The sequence below is a fragment of the Falco peregrinus genome, chromosome 1 (assembly GCF_023634155.1).
Source record: "Falco peregrinus isolate bFalPer1 chromosome 1, bFalPer1.pri, whole genome shotgun sequence".
Classification (NCBI taxonomy): domain Eukaryota; kingdom Metazoa; phylum Chordata; class Aves; order Falconiformes; family Falconidae; genus Falco; species Falco peregrinus.
The window spans coordinates 67,851,104-67,867,458 of NC_073721.1; the positions used below are offsets into that span (position 1 = coordinate 67,851,104).

Consider the following 16,355-nt stretch of genomic DNA (forward strand, 5'->3'; position numbering starts at 1 on the left):
AGGCATAGGGAGCATCAGTAAAATTACATGGTATGAAGATACAAAGTCCACCCTTTTTCAACATTATTTTAATTATTCTAATTATGTTTTTTCTTAATAAAGCTCATAATTATTTTCCTCTTCTGATTTTCAACTGTTGCTACATTATTCAGCTATTTTACCAAATAATACTGAGAGACCATACAGTGGCTAAAAATACTTCCCTCGTATGTCAGAACTGAATTTTAATTGAACATTTGAAAGAAACCAAGAAAACAGATGTTTTAGAACCCTATTTAGGCTATGAATTGTAGTGCCACATTTTAAATTACAATAAGCATCCTCTTGAAACAGTGCTAATAATTAATACTACTGTAATTAATACCAAGAAGCCCTTCTGTTGACAGGTTTATAAATTGTCAGTTCCTTTCTGAAATGTAGAACATCCTACATCTTTGAAATAAAAAGCTAAAGCTAACAAATGAGTTCCTGCCTAATTGCCAAACACTGATTTGTATGAAGCGGTTGAGGTTACAAAGAAATTGGGAATTCTCAGCCCGGTTTCCCTGCTGATGAGTACGAACTGTCTGTGTAGCTCTCCCAGAGGTGTCAGAGGAATCTCTATAGTGTCACACAAGGGTTCTTAGCTCAAAGTAAACACACTTTCCACAAACTCAGCTGCTTAATCTGTTTGCAGGTTGAATTATAAGATGGGGGTGGATGACTCCGGGTGCTGGGAAGACGCACAGAGCATTTCCACACTTTCTTGGTAAAAAGGGCATGCTATTGTCATCAAAAGACTTCACCCAATTGTTTAATTTTGCTATAGGCTCAGTGGTCTGATCTCAGCAATAATGAAAACTAACCTGACCAAAATTTTCCCAAGTAGTTGAGCATGTTAAATTGTGTAAATTCTTTTCACTACAGCAGTGCATTACCACCACTTTAATTTAGGTTGTGGCTGCACTTCTACTCTAGCCACCCTGGTTACACAGATTAAACGAGACTGTTTCACTAAAAAAAGGCCACAAACCAATCAAAAACCAACCTTCACTTAAATACCTATGGTTAGTAAATGTTTATAAATAAAATAAAATGAAATAACAACTTTAAACAATGTACAGAAAGGTTCAGCCAATATTCTTTTTAACATGCTGTAATTATTTTCGTAGGTTTATTTTTATCAAGTGTGCACCTGCTGAAGTTTCAAATATATCTAAGTGTTCAGAAAAAAGATCTGAATGATTCTCAACCAATCACTGGAGGTTTTAAACAGATACCTGAAAATATGTATCTTCATACCTATATCTATCTTAACTATATTTTATGTAGTTCCAAATAGATTGAAAATATAAAAAAAATAATATATTTTTTTAAATAGGAGAACTCAGCATGTATTTTTTTAAACAAGAGAGAACTCTTGTTAGGCACTTGCAACATATTATAAGCCAATTTCTGGCTACTCTGGAAATATGTTGCAGACATTGAAGTTGAAGACAAATATGGACGGACAGGAAAATTAGCATCAGTTCAGCATCGATCCCCTTGGAAGGGTGAGAGAGCGGTATTTTGCAGCTGATGAATGTAACACAGAGATGAGAAGTGCCACACCGTGAAGAGGCTCTGCCTACATGTTTGCCTGTGTCCCACAACCAGACTTTTAAAGGCTTATGTGGTAGTAATAACAAACACGGCAATGACTTCAGTAGAGACGAACTTCAGGTTTGGAGTTCAGTAACCTTTTAACAGGAAATCTTATGATGGGAGAGAAGACTTCTTGTTGGTTTCAGTGAGATTTTGAAGCCTCCCCCTAAACAACCCCACCAGCACTTACCAGGGCATGAAACCTGCCAGGCGTGTAACAGCCCAGAAATCAGAACCTCAATATCCTACCATGCAATTATAAAGGCAAATACTCTGCTGCCATAGGATTGCCATGGGGTAAAAACACAGCGAAAATCGTTCATAGGAGATAAAAACACTTTCTCTGTGCCTTGCACATCTAGAAAGCAGTTTCTGCAACAGTAACGAGAGGCACATTGATTTGTGTACTACTGTAAAACCGTTACAGTGATGGGCTTCCCACTGACTAGGCAATGAGCTGAACGGATGACAAGGGAGGAATCATTTGAAAGGACCTTTTCTGAGCACCACCACACCTGCAGTGATGGACAAAGTATCAGAAGAAACAACGTTCCGTTTGGTTTCCAACTGCCATTTCACTTGAAAGAAGGGAAGTGGAACTTACTTCTGAACTTTTTCGTTGGCCTCCCGTGAAGCCTCCAGGGCTTTCTGGAGCTTCAGCTCGGTGTCCTTTTGCTCTGACTGAGCCTGCTGCAGCTGAGCTGCCAGACCTTCAATCTGGTGATAGGTAAGGGTCACAACATCCACCCTGCCCTGTGGTCCACCTTCAGCAGTACCGAGTACACAGTTCAGCTGGTCCTTCAGACACGTTCCTTCAGACGAAGATTTGTATAAGCTGGGAAAAAAAAATCACGCGTGTTATTCAGTTTCAGTCTAAGGACAAGCTGCAAGAGTATTACACTCAATTTAACTTTTCAAATATGATCATATGTGGACCCACATACACTAATACCAAACCAAATTTTATTTCAAAAGTGACAGAGAACAAAAAGAACATCCTGTTTCCACCAGGCTCTTCCACAAGTATGTAACAATTACCAAAATTTAAAAAAGCCAAAACCTATTCAACAAAACCTCACAAGGCAGTATTTTTCAGCTGTGGCATCTTCCTGATCACCTTTGAGCTTCAGCAAAGAGCTGTTACTGTGATTTACACGAAGTTGAATTAATCAGTGTAAGTTACTGATGTATTACACAGGACTCTTAGCAAGCGGACTCACCAACTACAGGGGGTTTATTTGCATAATTGCATATTTTTCAGTATAATGAAAAGAATCAAAATGCTCCAATACACAACTGAAAATCTCTAAATCAGCAGGATTACTTAGAAATAGCAATGATTTGCATGCACTAAGCAATTCTAAAGGTCTTTGGTCAATATTTTTGCGAGAAGAAACTTAAAATATTTCTTGATGTTGGTTTAAATAAGTTAGTAATAACCTGTACTAGAACATACTGTGTCTTAAATAGCCTCTCTATAGTAGACAGGGATAGGTAACCTACCAGCATCATGGTTTAATCATGGGACATTTCAATACCTGCAGTGTCCTCCACTATCATTTCTTGCAAGGTCCTTTCTGACCCACTGTTTTGGCTTCACTCAGGCAAAAAGTAGACACGTTTACCATGTATCTCACAGTGAAGCACCATGGATGTACACTCAACCCATTCAGTTTTATACATGATTTTGAGGTATATTCATAGAGATATCAAATCAAAGATCACAAAAATAATGCTATTCCATTGTACAACCCAAAATGCAGTACTACGTGCTTTGTATTTGTGTGCCAAAAAGTTCTGGACAAATCAAAGGGAGATCATAAATTAAAAATTACATTGAAAAGAGTCTTAAGGCAACAGATTCATGAAGCTAAAAGACACAAATATGCCTGGATCAGCTAACAATAGCTATGTAAACCAGCAAAAAGGATATTAGAACGAGAGTTTACCTATAAATAATGAGAAGAAAGGAGAATAAAGAAGATGGTGCATCAGGTAAAAATTTCTCAATGAAGACACTGTTAACTGTGAAATTATTTCCTAAGGAATCAGTAGGTAGCCAGCTGCTTGAGTTATTCAGGTGCAGTGGTAGAAATCATATTAATAGCTGATTATTAGGGGAGGAGCCTGCACCAGCAAGCTCTCTGTGGGATTAGCAACAATTGCTTCCCATCTTTTCATAGCCACAATTCACTGGTGAATTTTACACCAGTGGAAGATGACATTGATGACATGGTAGAGGAAGAAATTAATGGAAGCCATTTGTAACAGAAGTGATGGCAACAAGATATTGCAATAAGCAATTTATGCTTTTAGATAAATAATTGAGGTAATTTCAAAACAACTTCATGAATATCAGAAACTGCTGCTGTATTGATGAATATGGCTCAAGACCATTCCTCTGACTGTTGACCATGCAAATATCAAACATTATTTCAGTGTGGATTTCTAGTAGCAGTGCACACCGATTACAATACTCAAGACACAATCTGCATGACAGCTGCTAGTATGTAATAGCATACTTTCCTCCTTTCCAGTTTGTTAAGGTGTTTGTACGGAAACCACCCTTCATTCCAACAGCCCATAGAGGAAAATCATATACAAACTAAAATATAATATACATGGACAACCAAAATGTTGATGAACTAACAGAAATCCAGAAGCTAAAAGGTCAGAGTGTTGATATGTCATTACGCCTACTAGCTGTGGTTGTCTGAAAAGAATCTGAAGAACCTTTTCAATTAAATGAAGACATATTGAAAATATAAATATTTATAAAGGGACATTAAAAACCCTAGAACAGACTCATTAAAAATAAACTTAACTGTTGCACACAAAATTTACTGAAGTTCCACTATGGTTGAGCATTGATTACCATGGAAAAATACAAAAGTATGCAAATAATGCTGAAAGCAGGTTACCAAAATACCACAGCTGCCCACTTCTTAAACACCTGGCACAAGATTAAAAGAAAGAAAAGACAGATGAGAAGCTAAACTGTTCAGTGAATATATGTGTCCCCGATTACAAAAAAGGGAAGATAGCCTAAATAGTCTAACTTGTTCACACCAGCTGAGTTTTTTTCCCAGAACATATGAAAAATATAGTAATTTATTTAGATTCTAAAATACTGGCCCAGTGTGGCTAGAACCATGCTCCTTCTCAAAGACTGGCCACAAACAATACGGTATGCAATACAGTTACGTGTTTTAACTCACAATGACTGCACCTGAGTGATCAATAGATTCTGACATGTATATATTTTGTAGCCAGTGTGATTCCTCCAGATAAAGGCACTGTGGTTGATACATGTTTTAAACTTTTTTTTTTCCCAAAAGCATGCAGTTGGCAGATTTCCATCAATGTGTGCTTTGCTACAATACTTTTATTTAGCCTCTTTTGATACTTACTAATTTGAAATTCCTTCATTAATGTCCTGAAGATTATTTCTTCAAAGAATATTGCTGCTATAAATGAAATATAAAGGGGAGTCCTAGGCCTGAAGAATTTGTGACAGAAGCATTCAAACAATTTCTTGATTTAAGTAATTCACATGTTCTTTATAGTAAGCCTTTTGCTTTACTGTGGCAGCATGGCCCCTTTCTTGCTCCAGCTTGGGTCTGAGAGCTTAAAGGGCCCACCTTAACTGTGTCTAGGCAGAAGAAAAAGTGACATGTGATGATGTGTCACTTATGTCGCTCCTGCAGATAGCAAGAGGCTTCCCCAGCCCCAAAGTCAGAGTAGCTTCAAGCCTGCTAAAAAATTTCACCAGTTGTAACTGCTCCCAGAGGGACTTGACTTTGGCTGAAAATCAACTGTATGAAGTGCTGCTCTTATAACACTTCTCTCCTTGCCAGGCATACTTTTGCTGCAAGGTGGGAAATGATTTTCCACCTGAAGCAATTACTGAAGAACACAGAGAAACCTTCCACCTAAAGGAAGAAAAAAAAACCCAGCAAAAAACAAACATTCCCTGTTCGTCCCCTCCCTCCTCCCCCACCCCTGTGATAAACATATCCAACGTTCCTAAAGGCATGTAGGTCTGACCTTGGTTTTCACCACAAATGTTTCTGACACTCAAGTTCTGGAGACCTCAGCCTGCACTCAAGATGGCTTTGACGAGGGTCCCTTCACACCGCTGAGTGCACTCAAGGGCCAGGCAGCATCGATACCTTGAAAATACTACCTCAGAGGTGCCCTTAGGAAACACTGCAATAAGACGATATTAAAACGAAGCCCATAAGACCTGGAAGAACTTTGACATTTTGCTATAAAGCAGAGGATATGAAACGGTCAAGTTTGCATTACATGTGAGTCAGGAGCCTGACAGCTGGCAGACTGGTAACTAGATGGCATTGCCCTACCATAGACAAATATTTTACCAGCCTTCCTTCACCTGCAATTATACGAGTTAAGAGGACTCTGTTTTCTCTTCAGTACAACCACCCAAACATCCCTCGCTAATTTAACCGAAGACAGCAGATGTGTTGGCCTCTGTGGTGCACAGGCCACAGGCCACGTTATAACTGCAGGGCAGGTGTGTAGCACAGAGCGTGTTCTTTGCTGGGTCACAGTCCAGCGCAGCATCACTCTCCTATGTGGGGTACCCACACGTTCTTCCTCTAGGATGAGCTCAGGCTCCTCTTTATTTCATATTCTCTCACCAAACCCAATGACAAGCACTTGCTGAACAGAGCCCACCACTGGTTTTCTTCTCTGTGGTGGCTGGTGGTATAACCTCAGGATTTTAGAGGGTAACATGTTGACAGATCAGCACTGATGGTGCATGTCCGCACTGTCCAAACGCAATGATGGGTGAATATGGATCCACAGTGAGCAGTGGGTTGTTTCAGCCTTCTCTCCAGAAACGATCTAGAGAAACCTGCAACCTGTACAAGGGTCCAAACAGTCTGGACACCGGATGATTCAAGCACAGGTTCATTACCTACAGTGAAAGCTGGAACTGATCATCATCCATCTTAGAACTTCAATTTTTCAACAAATTCAAATGAAAGGCCATTAGCAAACACAGTTTTCCTCCTTGGGTCTCAGTCTCCTCATCTTTAAGAAAGAGCAATCGCAACACTACCTTTGCAAGGTGCCCTGAGCTTCACTACTGAAAAGAGACCCATCATTTTGAAAGAGCTAAGTTAGATGCAGCAAAGTTTGAATTTAGGACAAAACTAAACCCAGCTGTTCTGCTGATGATGCCAAGCAGCACATATTTTCCTTTGGGCCTCATTTTCGCTCCCCAGTACCAACACCATTCCCCTGCGACCAGCTTAGGAGAGGTAGTAAGGACATGAGGCATGTGATTTAATCATCTGAGCCTTTCTTGAAGCTGAAGGACTGCTGAGACATGCTCTCAACAAGAAATAATCGGGAACCATACCTCCATTACAAACCCTTCATTTATGAAGTTGCACAGTAATCAGATGTCTCCAGTTCACTTCATGCAGCCACCGGGCAAATTGCTCAGATAGCACAGCCTCATGTGACAGCGATATGCGCATGACATCCAGCACTACCTATCATTCCTCGCATTCACTGCACCATCAAATGGGCCAGGACCCCCACAAAAATAGTTTCTGGATGATTAATAATGCTTGGTTTAAACAGTGCAAAACATACAGGAAACTGATGAGAGGAAAGAAGCATTTCCGAGATTTTTTGCAGCTGTGGTACTATCGTCTTTGGCTAGATTAGCAGTCAATAGTTTGTAGTTAAGAAATGCACCTGAATTTCCTGAGCACATGATGCATCTAGAGCTGGGGTCTCTGTTATTGCTAATTGATTAATTAGAGTCTGGAAGATGATAACTCAGTATTAGCTCTTTTCACACATACTCAACTCTCAGATATTCTGAGTTTACAGAAGAGGCTGCTGTAGCTTTTATGCTTTAATACTGAATATTACTTGATACATGTTAACATTACTTATATTAATTATATATATATAAAAAATAAAAAACATCTTCACAGTTCCACAATGTACCTGTGTTCATTGCAAGACACAGATTCACAAAATTCCTCAAATTTCTTCCACGAATCAGGGGACTGTGTTTTCAATACAAGAGCAACTACTGTGGATACTCTTCAGAGTTTTTTACTAGGCTACATGTTATTTCTAGAACCACGCTTGCCATAAAATGTTCCTGTCATGTTTTGACAGGGAATTAGCTGTATTAGCATATCCTAGCCTAAGCATTCACAGAATGAAACTATCCAGCCCTAAAAGCTTGCTTCTAACTGAGTAAAATTAATCTGAAATTGCAACAATAATTTTATTTTGTTCTACGTTTACTTTACCATACCAGAAGTTACAGGAAAGAATCCTGCTACCTTGTATCTGTTCTTTATTGTCAATTCATATGCTTTGGCCATTCTTAAATATTTGCCAATGGCTTTAGTTAACAAAATAACTTTAACTTAGTATTTGTAATACTGCAGTTATTCCCTACAGTAATAGATTGTTTAGGTAACACTGCAAATACAGAAGGAACCTTATCTATTAATCGAAGACAGAACTGGCATCAACTCATCAAGAGCGACCTCAGTATTTGAATATAAAGGCTGTTTAAGATGGTGCCAGCGACTCCATGGTTGTACTGCGTATCGCAAAACCCTGGCCACCTTCCCCAGCACGCGTGAGCATCGCGGGGGGCAGAGCAGACCCCGCTCTGCTGCGTGTGGCGGGGAGGGAGGGAGGGAGGAGGGGCACAGCCAGCTCAAAGACAAGAGGTATTTTCACCTTCCCGGTTTCTGGGCTGAACTGGCAGCCCCTGCGCTGGCTGCCGGAGCCACTGGGTTGACATGGATCACTGAAGGGGTGTGTATGTGGGTGGTGAGGAGCCAGCCGCCCTGGCTGAGGGCCAGCAGGGAAATCGCCTGTGTCAGGGATTTGCAGAAACACAAACTTGGTGGAAAAGAGAGAGAGGATCTTGTCCTTAAAGGTCATAGCGGTTTATTTTTTATACTTTGAGTATGTTTTTGACGATATCAGTTTTAAGAACATCTTAAAGTGCATCTTTTTACTCAAAGCTGAACTTAAGGAAGCAGTAACTCTGGTTGTGCGCTAAAACAACAGAGCCACCGGTACGCCAACTAAACCAGGTAGCAAATAGATGCAGTGTGTATTACTTTTCCCCTTTTTATGCTGATCCTTGCCAAGAGCTTCATTCTGAACACCATCTCCTATATGAAAACCAGGGTATTATGGGATAAACGGACATCAGGCCGCCTGAGCAGGCCTTTCAGCATCAGCTCCTACAGCTCCACACCCCAATCTGGTCTGGACTGCAACCCCTCCAGCTCCCACGGACTTGAGAGTACAGGGGAAATTGCTGGCATCAACCTTTCCTCACCAAAATGCCAAGCATGGAAATCTTTCCTGGTGACAAAGAATGCGCACATTCAGGAGTCAGGCATTTGTGCTAGGAGCCTTAAATGACATCTCCTGTCACCATAGTTTGAATTCAGATTTGCCTGCATAACTAACAAAATCTAGTAGAGATTTCTTTGTTACAAATTATGCATGAAGTTAAGGCTAGTTTTGTCTGTGCCTTTAGTTTCCTTTGCAGCTTCTCACTGGTAAGGATAATGGCTCCTGACTTCCATTTTACATAAGTGACCTACACACCGACAATTTTACCTGGAAGTACAAAATTCTTCTGCAAAAGTAGTAATACTAGTGAATCACCTCTTGTATTAAACAAATTGCAACAACTCAGGTGAAACGAGTAAGAATCCTGACCCTGAAAACTGAAACAGCCAGAGAAGCATCCACTCAGTGCAAAGGGTACTCCATACATACATCAACGTATACATCCACATAAAATAAATCTGATAGTACTGACATGTATCATAATGCAGGCATCAGAATCACCTGAAAACAAGCACAATGTAACGACTATATGCTGTTGACTTTTATTTTTGTCTCCAGGGAATAGTGTTTACTTTGCTTTAAAATTTGTATGAGTCATTTTGTTATGTGCCTTTTTTTAATTAGTCTGAAGGAAACCGTCATCTGAGAAAGAGAGCGGAAATCAATTCTGATTCGATACTGATAGCTACTGTGCGATGTAAACTGTGTGTTCTTTCTAATTAAATGTAAACATGTGCAGTTCTAAAGTCCAGCAGTGATGACAACAACTACTAGAAAGGATTGCTTAAGCCCTGGTCAACTGATTCTTGTGAACCTTTTGTTCATACCGTAGGTGAGCTTGTGCAATCTGTCGCGAGGTGAACACCAGTTGTAACTGACTTTATTTTAGGTCATCTTCAGAGAAAAGACTTGACAAGAATGTGGAGCGCTCTGTAATACCTCCAGTTACCCATTAACTATGTCCTTCTGATAGCTAATCAATAGCATCGCATGGAGCCAAACACACTGCACTGAACTGCCCCTCTTCCAAAAGCCAAGTCTTGGTAAATATTTAATGGCAGTAAAGGTGTTTTGACTCTTATCAATCTGATATGTTAAAGAACTCTTGAAAGAAACTTTATCTTGCTTCTCTCTGCATAAATAATTTGTTCAGTTACAATTTTAGGCTTATGCAAAAGCACTTAATTTAATGATCTAATGCTTTTAAATCAAGGCTTTGGACAGAGAAAATGTAGGTTCAATCCACATGTCACAAAATAAAGAAAAATCAAGGTTTATTTCCTTGATAAAATGCCAACTAGAAATATACATCAAGGAACCCAGCCCTTTATACTGTGGTAGTAAATACTGCGCCAGACTCGCTCAAAACCTGTTATACAAGTGCACATTTGAGATTTTCTTACAAGGCTTCAGTTTCTGCAAAATTCTTAGCTCTCACTCACATCAAGATGGAGCAAGATTTTTACCCTCTTTCCACCAGGGAAAAAAACAACTCTAAAATAGTTATAATAAGGATCCGGAGACTTTTTATTCCCATACAATGAATAATCCCATCTTCAAGTGGGTATATTCTCAGCTAATGAGTTTTATTAAGTGTTTTTCTGTTTTCTATTTTTCTGTGCAGAGCAGTTTGCCTAGACCACTGAACAGAGAAACACTTTTAGCCTGATCCTTTAACATCTACTGCGTGTATACCTCTGCTACAGCCAGGTAGGATCTGAATGTCTCTTAGAGACTTAGACAGGCTTATTCCATGCCTCTGGGCTAATGTCACAGGATGGAGGATGGAGGAGTCCCCTGACCCCCTCCCTCAGCACAGTCTTCCAGCCTTCTCTGCATGATCCAACTTCAGTATGAGCCTAAGTATGTTGAAGAAAATGATTCAGCAATGGATCCAAGCTTTTTCTTGGAAAATAATCTGGGAATAAAACATTGATAGTGTTTCAGTTTCCAAAATGTGAATCACCATAAATGTTTTCCCAGAAGTATAAGCATTATTTTTTTCCCCAGTGTTTAAATGGCCTTTTCAGTGTTCTTGATGCCATTCAATAGATTTCAGAAATAAAAACCATGGGAATAATTCCCAAACGCTGGCATAGATAACTGAACAGCCTGGCGTTTTCCAATCACTAGTAATTGGCTCTGATGAAAACAGTATTAATTAAAATCATAAAGGCATATAAATCAATCAAGCAGCAAAGCGCATGGCACCATTCAGGAATGACCGGCTGAAGAAAGCCTGTAACTAATAACCTCAGAACATATCTTGCATTTAATACAATGTTATCTTTATAAATCAGACATGATCGTGAATTTTATGGCTGTCCTGATTTGCTATTGTGATCACTTGGCTTAACTCCCCCACTGAACCAGAAAAGCAAGAGTCGAAGCTGTCTTGGACCCAGGGCTGGAAGCCAGCCCTGCCTTCCAGCATGGCCAGGAACATCCAGCTGAGTAGATGGAAGAGAAAAGTCTCTCCAGGAGAAGGTAATTAAAAGAAATACAAAGCATGGAAACGTGTTTCAGAGATGGAATAACCAAATACATATGGAATTTGAGAGAGGGATGATCTCATGGATGAGCTGAGTAGCCCTAAAGCTAGAAACCCTCAGTGTGACTGACCTGGGAAAGGGAATCACATGGGGCTCTGCCCTCTTGTTGTTACTTTCTTGGTGAACGATTCAGCTGATTAAAAATCTTTGACTTTTTTTTTTTAAATTAGAAGATACCTGTTTTTTAATGTGAGAATTCTTCCCCCCTGCCCCAGCAAAATCACTCAGAGCGAGAGTATTGGAACAGTTTTCCCTGATCTTTCTCAAAGGTGTTACTGCAAAATGTGAAGCAACTCCGACCAAAGGCAAACAAGGCGTCCTGTGCTCCAGCACATGTCCAGCTGTGGTCACTGGTGTGCCAAGAAGCAAGGTGCACCCATGAACTCTACACTGGTATGACTAGCACGTGGTTTCCCGTTTTTTTTTGGTAATAAGTGCTGCTCTGCAACGGCTTCTGAGTCACTAGGATGGCTGCAGGAGCTGCAGTCTGAAAACCTTCCTCCAGATTGGCAGAGACATCCGAAATATCTACTTTAAGCTATCATGGCTTCTCCCATACAAAAATGCAGCATTTTGGGGATTGCTGTGCAGATACCCACTTGCAAGTCACCTCCTGAAAGCCATGTAAGCGACACAATGGCAATGTATCGCTACTCAGTAAGCCATGCCTTACCTAGCTGCTGCTGCCAAACCCTTATCCATATAAATCATACAGCTCCTTGGACAGTTAAGCACTATGAAACAAGGCAGTGAAAATGATGGCTTAAATGATAAAGGAAATTTAATATAGGGGAAATCTGCTTCCCTATTGTACCAATGCTTACTGAAGCAACTGGGCAGACGTGTCTGGGCCATTCTCTTTAACACAAAACAAGGACGCACGTTGGGGGAATGATTTAGTGGATCGGGGATCAAACTCTATCTTGAATTCCCTCTTCTGTTTCACGTCTTCTGTGTGGTACGGAGCAAGTCACAACATGCAAACCTCAGCCCACCATGCTGAAACCAGGAGTAAAGTGCTTTTCCCTCACTTTTTCCTCTTTAAATTGTAAGCTTTGGGGGCCCAGGATTGCTTCTTATTACCTTACGTGTGCTGCATCTGGAAACCTGAGGCCCTGATCTTGGTTCATGTCTCAGCACAAATTATTATTCATGAAAAGACACAAAAGAGCTAATTAACAGCGTGCCTGTGTTGGCAATACACATCAGCCTGGTTAACCCCAGCAGACAGATCCAGGTTTGGGACCTTTGTGGAAAGAACACAACAGTTTCTCACAAGGAGGCATTTTCTGCCTCCCCATTGCAGGTCTGGCCACCATTGACACCATGGGGTGTAGGCAGTGACAGCAGCCTCCTGCACTTTGTCCGGCTGCCATGAGCACCAAGATCCTTGTTACCTGAGAAGATGTTCTTGGCATCCTCCCAGGCAAAAAGGGCCACCAGCTGGATATGGCCCACTGACTGGAAGCGAAATTGCACAACTCACCTCTTGAAAAGCGAGAGATTAGACTGGTGGCTGCTGGAGAAAAATCAGCGAAAAGATTGCTCCAAAGTGTTGGCGTTGGAAAGAAGCTGCAAATGGATGCTGAATTGATTTCTGTCCCCTAAAACTTTTAAATCAGCTTCCCTCACCTCTCTCTTCATTTACCCTCATGAGTTTTGACCACTAGGCTACTGAAATAAAATCTGTAAAAGAATAATATAGTTGTGCACTTTAATTTAGGCTGAGTGAAGAGGAAAACAACATTTTTAACTTCATGAAACAGGAGTTCACAAGAAAAACTGCAACTACTTCTTTTTGCCAGCATATAATTTCTCCATAACCACCAGGTAAAAGTGAAATACTGTAACAGGAAATGTATTGGTTGCACTGAACCAAAGAATTAATTATTTTCTCAGGACCTGACAAGGAAACTGAATGAGTATGAAAGCTCTTGTGAAATCTAGCCAACACTGTTCAATTCCTTATTTATTTTTTGAACAGGACAAGATAATTATTGGTACGAATACAGCCTACTGTGCTTATACACATTCAACAGATATTATACCCTCCTCTGATAGAAGCAGAAACATTGCTCAAGAGGGAGAACTAAACTCCTACATTGTGATTGTCCTCATTCTATTGTCACGACTGTAGAAGTATAATAATATAGTACTCTTTTGGTAAAGACAATACGGAAGAAGAGCTAAATGGAAGAACAAGCATTTCTGTATCTCCACCAAAGACCTTAGGATGGAAGTCCCTTTTACAGAAGATGGTTAAAACAAACAGAACGTGATGGTACACGAACCTGGATAACATTAAGATCCTGTCTAGCCCACAAGAAAAAGAAACATAAATAATTAATATGAACCTTGTTACGCACCCCTCTTCCCACTCCTTTGGGTGAGGGACAAATTCACAGCACTTCTCCTTTCTCTTTGGTCAAAGCTCCTCCCAGTTCAGTCTTTATGATGGTGAAAGTCACTAGTGCATTTCCCATTGAGGACCAGGAGACAGCCTAGTAAAGAATGCCTTGAATTCATTTGTATCAAGAATTTAAGGATGTGGCCATCAGTAGGCGCTTATATGCTTACACTGTTCGGGGTGTCTAGTACAACTAAATACTTCCTGGAAATCTTACTGCTTCCTCCTGATGTCTGGGAATGAAACACCAGAAGAGAAAGAATGCAAGAAAATATTGCTTTATATAACCAAAAAGAGGGGCAAGAAGAAAAAAGTTCCTTCAAGACTAAAAAGAACCAATAAATAATCTAGATATTTGAAATTTTGGCCTTAACCTCGCTTACCTCAATGACCACGAGACAGGTATGACACAAATCCTTTCAGGGTAAATTCTGAATGCGACATACAGAGTTTTTACCTTAGTGAGATACCTATGAATCAAGTCTATGATATGCCCCTAAGTTATTTTTTCATGGACAGCGGGTGAACAGATGTCATTCCTCTGTTTAATCAGGAGTTAAAGCGTGTACAGTAATTCCTTATTTTCACAATATTCCTTCTGACAAAGATAACAACCATAAGAATGGCTCCCAGCTGGCTAAACCTGACATACAGGTTTTGTTAATAAAAAAATGCATGACTTAATTAATGAAACGGATCTATTAAGACTGTCCCCCAATCTACCACAGTGGCCCCACCTACAGCTGAACTTCACATGACCTATCTTATGCAAAAAGAATTGTAATAACTTGCACTGGGAGCTGTTATAGAGGAAAGGTTGCTATGAAGAAAAAATATGACTCAGAAATGCATATCATGCCCCTAGAGGAGAAAGCTCAGTATTTTCACTTCTACTCAATGTTTTCTTTTACAGTGAATAACTAAAATGATTTTGCTAAACTGTGTAAAAATACTTCATCAAGGGTAATTACGTTTGATCTATTAGCACCTGATACTATCTATTGTCTAAATTGCTTGCATTCAATCCATGAGCAATGTCAACAGTATTAACGTCCATTATGGAAGCATTAGTTGAGTAAAAATAATTTTTAACAGTCCAACATTCTTGTAACTTTCCTCCAGCACAATGTTCAAAAGAAGTATCATCATACCAACATCTTCTTGGATTTTTTTAAAGGCATGTCTTTACTTAAGTCTGCAAACTCAGGGTCTTTACACTTACAAACAATTCACCTGTTTTGTTCTGGCAAGCATAAATCTGCAGCAATCTACTCATTTTACATTCTTCTCTGCTCCTGTCTAGCTGTCCCACACTAAATGGCTATCCAAACTCACCCACATCAACTTTGGCAGGCTCAATACCTCCTTCGCTAAACCAGTTTTTTTTCCCCTCCAATCATAAAGAGCTGCACTGTTACCTACAGAAACAAGGAACTCTGCAACATTTCTACCATGAAGTTATATATATTCATTGATTTGACCAAAAAAACCCCCCAAAACCCAGACCCCAAATCTGAACTAGGACAACCACCGGAATCACCTATCTGGAAAGTAGATACTTTTTTTCTCTCTTGCAGCCTCATCCTTTTTTCAAAGGCTTCCAAATTCTTGCTGCCTTTTAGCAAGGGAAATATTAAGAACTGTTTGAGATTACATTCTCCCTCAAAGCAATGAATGCCACAGTCTTCTCCAGAACAAAAAGCTACTTTCTCTCCTTGGAATAGTAACTTTACAGTAATTTAGAGGAAGCAGGAGAAACAGTTGGTCATTAAACATTAAATGTATTAATGGGGCACTCACAGTGTTCGTCTGGAAAAGGCAGTTCTGTGCTTGCATTTCAGAAGGACTGCTGCAATACAATAGCCACTGTGATAAATTCAGGTTTACTTCACTTAACATTTAGCAGAATCTAATAACGAAAACTTAAATCAATGTATTTTCCAAAAAATGCATGAGTAGCACTATTCACATCCTACAGCTAGGGGAATTGAGAGGCAAAGAAAAAACATTCCAAAAGAGGCCCTTCATTTCCACTTCCCAAATAGGGACCTTTAGGCCTTGGTGTTTACAGGTTTCAGGGACTTGCAACTCCAGATGAAAACAATGACAAATCAGCATATTCAAAGCAGGAGCCCCCCAAGCACTTTAGCAGCCTGTATAAAACCATCCATTTCTTCAGACTCATGTTGCTCTTGAAGTCCTGCTCAGTTCTCTGGAAACCTCAGACCTGAGCTTATGGATGGAGCATTGGCAGCACTTTCTCATTACATGGCACTGTTGTAAACAGAGCTTCTGCAGGGCTCAGAACAGTGACCCAGGAAAGAAGTGACACAGGCTATGTAGGATGCTGGTTTGCTTAATAAAAGGGTTTATGTGATTGCCTGAATTCG

General features: G+C 40.0%; 1 protein-coding gene across 13 annotated transcripts in view; it reads right to left on the minus strand.

The window, feature by feature from the left end:
* MIPOL1 (mirror-image polydactyly 1) overlaps window positions 1–16,355 on the minus strand; it is a 197,332-nt gene that overhangs the window by 23,352 nt on the left and 157,625 nt on the right. For all 13 annotated transcript variants that reach the window (XM_055820142.1, XM_055820203.1, XM_055820191.1 and 10 more), the window contains one exon: window positions 2,228–2,458. In XM_055820142.1, the coding sequence (XP_055676117.1) occupies window positions 2,228–2,458 (231 nt within the window). The remainder of the gene's footprint in view (window positions 1–2,227; window positions 2,459–16,355) is intronic.